This window comes from Triticum aestivum, chromosome 3B, assembly GCF_018294505.1.
Source record: "Triticum aestivum cultivar Chinese Spring chromosome 3B, IWGSC CS RefSeq v2.1, whole genome shotgun sequence".
NCBI classification, from domain to species: Eukaryota; Viridiplantae; Streptophyta; class Magnoliopsida; order Poales; family Poaceae; genus Triticum; species Triticum aestivum.
In genome coordinates, this window is record NC_057801.1 from 46,721,835 (window position 1) to 46,732,823 (window position 10,989).

Below are 10,989 nucleotides of genomic sequence, written 5' to 3' on the forward strand. Positions count from 1 at the left end.
AACGGATGGCTTGTCTTGGCTGTGTTGTCTCTTGTTTGTAGGGTTTTTTTTCTGAAGAAGGATGTACCCGGCCTATGCATCTCGGCGATGCATGCAGTCATTTTATTAATCATTTACAAAGCCTTTATAACTAATACTCTCTCCGTCCGAAAATACTTGTCACAGAAATGCATAAAAATGGATATATCTAGAACTAAAATACATCTAGATACATCCATTCCTCCAACAAATACTTTTGGACGGAGGGAATACATCATAAGCCTGAAGCTATCATATCCCCGTGATAAAAGGGCCGAATGTCCGAATTTGATACCAAACAGACATCACACTAACACCTAACATATAATGTTGAATGCCTCATCCAAGCCACAATACCTGGACTGGGTTATACACCGGTCCGACGCATTTTCAGTGGGCATCACATGCGCACGTTGCAAGGGCCGTCACCAACTTCGTCCATCAATCACTACTCAAATCAGATACTGACGCATCGACCTTATCAGGCCTCTCTGCCATCGACGCCGCCACGCCGCCAGACAACGTCCTCCTGCACAAGTCCATCGCCACCCATCGAATGTCGAGTCTCCACTGCGCCATGCCGCCGAGATCCGCCATCGATGTGTAGGATGAAGCACCACTCTACCACCTACCGACGCCCAACCACCAAGCTGTCACATGTTTGTCCAATCGATGAATGTCTCCAAAGATGATGCCCTCACGGGGGTGACGACGAAAACGTCGCCATCATCCGATCCAGGAGGCCCCTCAATGCCTCCAACGAGGGCTATGACGCCCACAGGCGCCCCCGTCAATGGTAGCCTCCTCTGGATATGAGGTTTCCGTAGGAAACAATGGAGTGAGGGACGCCCCCACTATCGCCTCCAATGAGGAAAACGACACCCACGGGCGCAGCCAACGATGGTGGCATCCTCACCCACTTCAGCAGCTAGGCCACCATCTTCTCCTCCACTTGATCTACCGCCGGAAAGCCACCACGAGGCAACACCCACCGACCAGATCCCTTTAGACAGACGATGAAGACAACCAAAAATAGAGGAGGTCACGTGAGATTATCGTTAGATTATCGATGTACCTGATCCCAGTTAGACGTTAACTTTTCCGTTAGATTATCGATGTTGAATTGAATGCATACGGCACCCACACAAAAGAAGATTGCGGTTGCCAAGTCCTTGTGTGTGTGTCCGCGTCGTCGACGCAGCAAGCGTCTTCTTCTCTCGGTCCCGCTCGATGTTTACAGGCAACTTTGTGGGCGTCACTGTAAGTGGGTCCCCACTAATTAAGTGGTCATGAATACAGTCGGTCCTCAGTAAATAAATACAGCCGGTCATCAGTTATAGTAGCGGACTAGCTGGTCCGGTCCTAGCGCTGTCCGTGTGAAGGAAACGTCAGCTGCTTCCGATGACAGTCAGGTACCGTACCTTCTCGGAGCAAGCACCCAGTAGCACGGCACGAGTATGCTGCACGTTGGAGAAGAGAGAAACACACTACCGAGGAAGTGAACCTGTACCACAGTCGTGATTCCTGAACTAGCAGTACACGCGCGTACGTGTAGCCCGAACCACGGAACGGCAGATGCGCCGCGCATTACTGCGCACGTCGCGGCACGAACAAACCCATGGAGAGGCCGCCCGGGCCGTCCCATCGGCGATGCGACGGAGTCGGATCGGCCAGTGGAGGGAAATGCAGCAGCCCAAAGGGACTGTTTGTCCGCATGTCTCGCCATCATCTACTGCTAGAATCTTTCCTCCGGGGTACGGCTGGGAATTGAGCATATAAGCTAGTCGCATATACTCCCTCCGTCCTAAAATTCTTGTGATAGATTCGTCTAGATACGGATGTATCTAATACTAAAATGTGACTTGATACATCCATATTTAAACAAATTTAAGACAATAATTTTAGGATGGACGGAGTATTTGATTGCATTCAAATAAAATTTAACGAAAATGAACAAATTTGATTCAAGCTTAAACAAACTGGACAATATTTATTCACACTTGAATGATTGTTACATAAACCGGATGCCTTTCATCTAAAACGGAGCAAAATCACTACATTTAGACATATTTTAACTAGACCAGACTTTAAACCTAGCCTAAAATGACCGCCGGCGCCTGTTCTTCATCTCCGGCCGGCCATGAGCCCCAGAAAATGAAGCTCCGCCTCATTTTCCGCAGCCGTGAGTCCCGGGGACTGAAGCTATTCGCCCCGACGTCGCTACCAAACGATTAATCGCCGACGATGTTGAGCCCGCCAACCTTGGCGGGAGGAGAAGAGCGGTGGCCTTCCTGGGATCCGAGCAACGGCGACCTCCCATGCTCTACTCTTCTTTGTTGTCGGCGGCGGTCGCGGACGTGCCGACTTTGTGATCGTGACGGCAGGGCGCGACCAGTACGGAGCTGGCGATGTCCTTTTCATCGTCGCTCTTGCCAAACACCTCATCCGCCGCCTCTTCCAGCCTGTAAATCCGCCTGATACTGGATGTACCGCCAGTGGTTGCAGCGGATTTCGCGGGCCGTGTGGTAGAGTCGGCGAGCGCCTCCTGCTCAGGAACGTTCACATCTCACGCTATGACCGTGTTGGCGGTGATTTGCTTCTCCGCGAGCCAGTGCTCATTGAGGGGGCTGAGGTTATAGGCCTGGTCGGTCTGCGTCTGCCGAAACTTGGCCTCCCGCTCCTCCCGCATCATGTCCATGTAGTGGGCACGGGGCTCGCCCATGGTGATGTCGGCATGCACCAGCGAGGAGGGGGGGCGGGCGCCTGTTCATCCTCGGCTACGTCCTCCATTGGGATATTCGCAACGCAGACTTCCGTCAGCCAGCCGGCCTGCCAGCCAGCTGCAATGGCGGCGATCTCCCATTTCTGAGGTTGTACAACGAGGTCCCAGGTTCAAAACACTTGTTCGTGTTTTCTCGTTTATCAATCATAGTTACTAACCAGTGTGACCCATGTTTCTAATTTGAGGTGTTTCTTACATAATAAGAAAAAAAGGGTTTCCCGTAAAAAGAATCCTCATGCACGGGCCACCCATTCCCACCCACCGACATGTGGGACATGGCCGCTTTGGCATGCCATGTAGGTAGAACATACATGCGGAGACATACATAGGCACTGTATTTGCACCATATGACAAATTATAGCATCAATTTTGTGTATTTTACGATTCTAGACATCAAACTGACTGCACAAGACAAGTTAAGACACCACTAATGTATTTAACTCTATAAATAAATACAATCAGTCATCAGTTATGGCTGGTCCTATTGCTGTCCTGTTGGAAAAAAGAGCGTTGTTTCCGATGACAGTACTGCTACTCGTGGCCAAATTCACTGTTTTGACCCTTTTTCGTTAGTTTAGCAAGATCTGACCCTATCTGCAAAAGTTTTTTGGATCTAACCCTTTTCCTACCGCCATTGTCTATGGCGGTAGGGTAACACACCCTACCGCCAAGGCCTTTGGCGGTAGGACTTACCTGCACCGTCGCTTTCATTTTTTGCAGAAAGGACCCTACCGCCGCAGTCGATGGCGGTAGGACGTGTAACCCTACCGCCATAGCCTATGGCGGTGGGGACCTTTTTGTAAAAAATGAATCTTTTATTGCATGCGTGCCCTTATTATAATTACATGCATGTCCCTACCGTCAAGGACCATGGCGGTAGGGTCCTTTTCACATCGAACGGGCGTGACGGTGTAAGTAAGTCCTACCGCCAAAGGCCTTGGCGGTAGGGTGTGTTACCCTACCGCCATAGACAATGGCGGTAGGAAAAGGATCAGATCCGATTTTTTTTTGCACATAGGGTCAAATCGTGCTTAAGTTAAGGAAAAGGGTCAAAACAGTGAATTTGGCCGCTACTCGTATGGCTGTGACTCTCAGCAACCTTGGAGAGAAGGGAAATACGGAGGAAATGAAAAGGTCCTGATTCCTGAACCTGCATATATTACGAGCGCGTACGTGCGGTGGCCAGCAGCACCCCACGGCAAGACGCGCCGCGCATTTTAGTACTGCGCACGTCGCGGCACGAACGAACCCATGGAGAAGGAGTCCGTCCGCCCGGGCCCCGCGGCGACGGGGTCGGGTCGGCCAAGGGACGGAAATGCACCACCTACACGCTTAATTACCTGATTTGGTGGTCGTTGCCGCGGCGCTCAGCTGGCCTAGCCGACCCCGTGACCACCCACACCCACACGCACTGCTTGTCCGCAATGATTTTTGTCTACATGCATGCAGGTGGCAATACGAGCAGCCGAGTCGAACAGTGCCTCCGTGACTCGCCGAGTAGATCCATAGATAGATCCCGTGCCGTACAAGCGGGTGAATGCGGCCCGCCGGATCACCTCCATCCATTGCCAGTTCCGTTATTTATTTACTTCCAGCGCCTTGTCACGTGAGCGAACAGCGGGAGCCTTTTTCTTTCGGAGCAAAAAACAGCTCGAGGCTTTTTTTGAGAGAGGAAAAGAGACGTGATAAAATGTGAAAAAGCAAAAGGGTCAAAGAGCTTCGCATCGCACTGTTGCTCTCCCCCGCTCTTTATTACCGCCGGGGTCCGCTGCTTGCCGTTGATCGGACGGCCGTCGCGGCCGCGGCGGACGGTTTCGGGCCGTCCGATCCTCCAGCGCGGCCAGATCCGGCGTTTCCAGCCTCGTCTCCCTCCTCCTTCCGCGGTTCAACTGTACCACCACGTCTCCTCCACTCCGCTGCAGCTCCGTTCACACCCGCTCCGCTCCTGAACTCCCCGCCAGATTCTCCGGCCAGGGGACGCCCGCCGCTCCTCCGGCCACGGCCAGTCGCGAGGAACAGCAATGCGGCTCCTCCTCCTCCTGCTCCCGCTCCTCGCCGCCGCGGCTGCCGGCGCCGCCCGCGACTCCGACGACCCCTTTCTCTCCGGCGGTAAGCACTTTCAATTAAGCTCGAATCGAGCTCCTATACAACACCCGCGTGCACCGCACTGAAGCGCTCTCTCTCTGTCCGTGCAGCGCAGGCGAACCACAGCTACAACATCGACTGCGGCGGCGCGGCGGACTTCACCTCCGCCTTCGGCCGCCGCTGGCTGGCGGACCGCTTCTTCTCGGCGGGGGGCAACGCGGGGATGGTCGCCGAGCCGCACCGCTTCCCGCAGCCGCAGGAGCGCACGCTGCGCTTCTTCCCGCCCTCCTCCGCCGGCAAGTCCTCCTGCTACTCCCTCCCGCTCGCCCCCGGCCGCTACTACCTCCGCGTCTTCTCCGTCTACGACAACTACAACTCCAAGCTCCGCTCCCCGTCCTTCGACGTCTCCGCCGCCGCCACGCTCGTGCTCTCCTTCCGCTCCCCGTGGCCCGAGACCGCCGCGCGCTACGGGGCCTACTCCGACCTCATCTTCCCCTCCGACTCCTCCTCCGACTCCGACGCCACCGACGTCTGCTTCTACTCGCTCTCCACCGACGCCCCCGTCGTCGCCTCCATCGAGGTCGCCCCCGTCCACCCGCTCGCCTACGACGGCGCCACCACCGGCGCCGACGTCGTCCTCGTCAACTACGGCCGCCTCACCTGCGGGAACGGCCTCTTCGGCCCGGGCTTCACCAACGACTCCGACGCCTTCTCCAGGGTCTGGCAGGCCGGCACAGATTTCCGGAACAACGACCTCACCTACGACGCCATCACTGCCGGAGGGAGGAAGATTTTCGGCAGCAACCAGCCGCCCAATTACTTCCCCACCAAGATGTACAGGTCGGCGGTGACCACGGGCGGGGACGCCTCCAACGAGATCGAGTACCTGATGCCGGTGGACACGAGGATGTCCTACATGGTCTGGCTGCATTTCGCCGAGATCGACGCCGGGGTCAGGGCCCCTGGCCAGAGGGTGTTCGACGTAATGCTTGCCGGCAGGAATGTGACCAGGATCGACATCTTCAAGCAGGTCGGAGGGTTCACGGCCTTCAAGTGGACATACATTGTGGAGAACCTGACCAGCTCCACCATGAGCGTCAGGCTTGTGCCGGTGGTGGGGCGGCCGATTCTGTGCGGGCTCGAGAATTACGCAATGGTGCCCCTTGAGACGAGGACGGTGCCGCACCAAGGTAATCGTTTGAAGATCTTCCTTTCTTGGGACAGGCTAATTGGATACTCCCTGAGTATTCTTGGAGCTTGTTTTGTTTTCCTGAACAAGATGGGTCGATCGAGCTCTCCAATTTCTATTATTAAAAACCAGCCTACATTTGCTGAGCCTGTTGCGCTGGTTTTGGCAGCAGCTGCGATGAAGGCCCTGAAGGATTCACTGAAAATTCCAGCAAGGATGGGGTGGAACGGGGATCCATGCGCGCCGAGGACGTGGGATGCATGGGAGGGAGTTACTTGCCATCCCGGTAACAAAGGGCTTGTGATCACTCAGCTGTGAGTTCACTTTCGATATCCCGATGCTATTTTTATACATTCTCTGTTTCATTAGGGTATTTCTGCTTCGGGTCAAATAGTCATTTTAACCTACGTTGATTTACCAAGTGTATTCCTGTTTTCTGCCAATGTAGAATTATCTTTGAAGAAGTACTTGTAGTGTTTTGCATATCATTGTAAAGATATTTTAACAGTCAGACAGAGCTAGCAGCAAACATATCTACCTCAGGGGTTGCTGCCTGCTTGCTACTTAACCAATCTTAGCTGTACCACAAAGCAGAACTGCAAAATTTTAATTACATCCAAAAGTTTTTGTTCCAATTGTGCTTTTACCTTGAGCTACTGCTCAAGTATTGTTCTAACTTCAGTGCTAATAGCTAAAAATGTGTTGTCATACAACATAGTACTCTGTCTGCATCAGTATCACTATGTGTACTTGAATGAAATTCAACAATAGAAGTATGATTGCACATAGAATAAATAAATTGTAACCTTCTGCTCATTATATGTTGTGAAAAATTGAATGGTTGCTGTTATAATTACATATATTTTTTAATTTGCCCCGACAGGGATCTTGCAAGTCAAGGACTGAAAGGTTTCATCACTGATGAAATAAGTCATCTGACAGACTTGGTAAGCTTGTAAGTATCATTGCACACACTTAAAGTTGATTTCCACTTAATCCTGGTCATCATTGGTATTTCTAGTTTCCGCATATTGATGGTTCTTCAGTTTCATGTCTGCATTAGCTTTACAGGAGCATATGAACAGAAATTTGTAACTTTCTAGTACTATAGATAATTGGTTAACGTTGTGCATGACATCTGAGAGACTTATGTGAGTAGCTTACCATGACTATTTCCTTTCTACTCCCTCCGTTCCAAAATAGATGACCCAACTTTATACTAACTTTAACTAAAGTTAGTACAAAGTTGTGTCATCTATTTTGGGACGGAGGGAGTAGATACTAAAGCAAGGAGCAGAACGGATCCAAAAAAATAGAGATAAGAGTACAGGGTGTCACCTGGACATAAATGAAATCTCAAATTCAGTGTGAAATATAATATTGGCAGGTCCCAGAGTCAACATGGAAAGACCAACTGCACATGGGTACATTATGACAGTATGTCAAGGAGTGGTAGAGCACTACGAGTAGCAACCCTTGACCTGGACAAGCATAATAACATGCATCTGGAATGAGTCGAGTGGCTTTCTCAGCCCCACCTGTCAACCACACCTACGATAGAAAGGCAATATTTCAACAGAAAATACGCTAGATATTTCCTCATTCCAGATTGCGTTGGACCCAATTTGTACAGACTTGTTGTTTAATGAAAAAAATCCTTCAAGTGGGGCTTCCCCTCACTGGTTTTTTTAAACATGGACTTGTAGGAAGTTTCAGCACAAATCTGGAATGATACAACAATGCAGATGATGACTACAACATTAAACAATGGACAACATTGTTTCTCCAGAACCTGTTCAATTGATACTTTCTGTGTTCCAGATATATCGCCCATGATAATTGTTTACCATTTCATATTTTATATGCTCATATTACTTTGAAAATACTTGGTTTTAAGCTATAAAAAATGGTGTTATTTTACTTACACAGTTTACAATTTTTCATCTCTCTTGTTGAACATTAATAAATATTATGATCTGCCTGACCAGGAACTTGAGCTCTAATTCCTTGACCGGAAGCTTGCCACCAGGTTTAGGCCAACCTTCACTTGCAACACTGTGAGTACAATAGTTCATGGCATGCAAAGTTGTACCTGTTCGTGCTAGAAGTACGGCGCATTTTTATCGTGCCCACATTCTGCTGTCGACGTGCTCATGGTAGATACATGATACAAAATCTTTATTTGTATGTTCATCATGAAATCTGTAAAACTATAATTTGGTAGAATTTATCTGCTCCACACCACACAAGTAGTGTTCTCATGCAGAATCATGAAGCTAGGACAGTACCAAGAAAGTAGTTCTAGGAACTCTTTCTGTGAGCTTCAGGACCTAATGGCTTTCATGACATAAACTTAGCTGGTAAATAGTCTATGGACTGATTAAACAATACATACTATTTATCTGCGGGATGGTATAACATCTGTACTGGCTATCAATGATCCTTGGTCTCAGTTTTTTTCTATCTGTGTGCCTGGATGGAGGGATGTGTTAAGTGGTCCAGATGTATCTTAGACTCTTAGGTAACTTCAGCATGTTATTTTTCTTAAAAAAGAACGTTGAATTAGCAACTGTGCTTCTAAGCCTTGCTTGCTCATTCATCATTGTCTGTCAATTCAGAAACTTTGTGTATTTCTGTTCTTGTAGTTTTATCTAATGCTTCGACAAGTCTGTTTCTCTAACAATCTGAGTCACTTTAATCACTTTGTTGTTTTTTTGTTAGGGATCTGTCGTCGAACCAGTTTACTGGGAGTATTCCTGGCACCATAGGCTCATCTAAATTACAGACTGTGTAAGCAGAGTGTTTCACAGTATTATTCAATTTGTTCATGCATTTTTTAGATATCCTGCATATGTATGCAACAATGCCGACTTACTAGGTACTACCTCTTGTGCAGTCTACTAAACAGCAATGCACTTGATGGGCAAGTTCCAGAAAAGCTTTATTCCGTTGGCGTACATGGTGGGGTGATAGAGTAAGATATCTCCACTGTTTTCATAGAACAATACTCCCGCTTTCTTCCTGTAAAGTTTGCATAGCGTGCCATCGAGGGTGACCATCAGTAAGAGTTATTGTATTCAGGCTGTTTGTTCCAGCCTTACAAATGAGGTCAAAGAGTCGTGGGTTTAGGTCTCATTCTGTCACACTTAGTGGACTTATGGATAACCATGTTAGTAGTATATTTATCTTTCCTCGGCAGTTTAGCATGACTCAGGTGTGCAAACCCGAAGACAGACTGGGTGCCTGCCAACTGAATAGGTAGAAGCTGTGTTTGAGAGAATGTGTTAGGTATCAGTTAGCTAAATGGAGCCCTGGGATGAGTTGCAGTACTCCTTTGAAAATGTTGTAGTATAAATTACTTGCAACCAGACAAGGAGAGAATATGTGTGCAAGGGGTCAGTGGATGGATTAAGAACCATGCGTTTATATACTAAATAGATTCTGGATAATTAGCTGTGTTGTGTAACTTCCATTTCATTCTCTTATTTTTTACCAATATGCATTGTGTTGGCAGTCTCTCAGGTAATAAAGGCCTGTGTGGGGTGCCTACTCTACCCGCTTGTGCATTATTCTGGGAGAAAGGAGGGTTGAACAAAACCGGCAAAATTGCACTTGGAGCCTCGTTTGGACTTCTTCTGCTTGTTATACTTATAGTGGTCTACATAGTGTGCATAAGACGGGGGCCATACGATTATGATTTCGAGTTCCCTCAAGATTTGACCTGTAAGTATCTCAACTCTTTTACCTTCATATATGAATTAAATTACTGAAACGGCCATCATTTTGATTTGTAGCGTTAGTGCTGTATTCCACTAAAACTGTAGCTGAGGCCAGTTGTATCAGTTATCGATTTATGATGCTGGTTTTGAAACTTCAGTCGGGTTTATACTTATGAAACTGTAGTGTGGCAGATTTAGCTACCTACCTATACTGCCTCTGCCGCTGTTATTCAAACTATATGATCTTGGTGGTTATTCCTGAACTAGTAAACAGAAGTCACAACGCACGGCCCAATTGTCTTTCTTCATTTGGCACTTGTCTGAAGACAACATATTTAACCTCTTGGATTTACGTCTGCAGCGATATCAGCAATCTCCGCGAAAAGGAACAGGTATCAGCGGGCAAAGTCCGTGATGCTGGCAGAGATGGACGCCCACAACACGGATGGTTTCTACACGAACGGGAACGGGAACACTCGATAAGCGACGCATGCACGCTGGAAATGGACTGGTTGTCGCATGCACCCAGAAGAAACACTCATAACAGGCTGCATGGTCAGAGCAGGGATAGTGCGTTGTGAATTGATTTTTGCCAGCATCATCGGCATCATGCCCTTGTAGCTTCTTCGGTCAGCAGCAGCAGCTTCGTCGCCACTCTCTTGCAGATACTCCCATACACGACGGAGCTATGCGAGGCGTAACTTATGTCATGTTTACTCTACTATAGTATGAGCTGGTGGTGGTAGTTAGTACTAGGGGGCCTTGCTTCTTTTTCTGGAGGCTTTGGTCCAGTATCCTTGTGTTGGTTTTAGCTTAGGGATGTGATGTCCACTGTGTGAACCATGTAAAGGCAACCGGGGGTATCTATATTTTTGTTCTTGTATAAAAACCTGACATGGTGCAACTGACAAAGGAGGCAAGGACAATGAAAACATTGGTTCGTGTGTGATCATGTTTTGCTTAACGGTTTAAAAGGGCCATAAGTGTCTCTAAAAGTGGGTTCTTTTGGCAATGTCTCTAAATGTCTGTATTTCTTACTGGACTGATTTTTTTAGGGACTGTATTCTATTGTTTTTCTTTCTTTTTAGGGAGACTGTAATCTATTGCTTGGCACCTTAATCAGCGGTTTAAAATTTGTTATTTTTTTAATTTTTACCCAAATTAAGAAAAATGTTCGGGTATAAAAAAAACCATTT

The 10,989-nt window shown here is 48.3% G+C and overlaps 1 protein-coding gene across 2 annotated transcripts; it reads left to right on the top strand.

Annotated features, from left to right (window-relative positions):
* Window positions 1-4,560: 4,560 nt before the first annotated feature.
* On the top strand, window positions 4,561-10,740 carry LOC123068484 (receptor-like protein 4). Of its 2 annotated transcripts, none has more exons than XM_044491068.1 (9): window positions 4,561-4,909; window positions 4,996-6,075; window positions 6,247-6,388; window positions 6,958-7,029; window positions 8,063-8,131; window positions 8,796-8,864; window positions 8,971-9,048; window positions 9,589-9,797; window positions 10,155-10,740. In XM_044491068.1, the coding sequence occupies exons 1-9, from the start codon at window positions 4,822-4,824 to the stop codon at window positions 10,274-10,276; spliced, it is 1,929 nt and encodes a 642-aa protein (XP_044347003.1). In that variant the 5' UTR covers window positions 4,561-4,821; the 3' UTR covers window positions 10,277-10,740. The 2 variants fall into 2 exon arrangements, with proteins under 2 accessions (XP_044347003.1, XP_044347002.1); XM_044491067.1 differs by having other exon boundaries at window positions 4,568-4,909; window positions 6,244-6,388.
* Window positions 10,741-10,989: the final 249 nt, after the last annotated feature.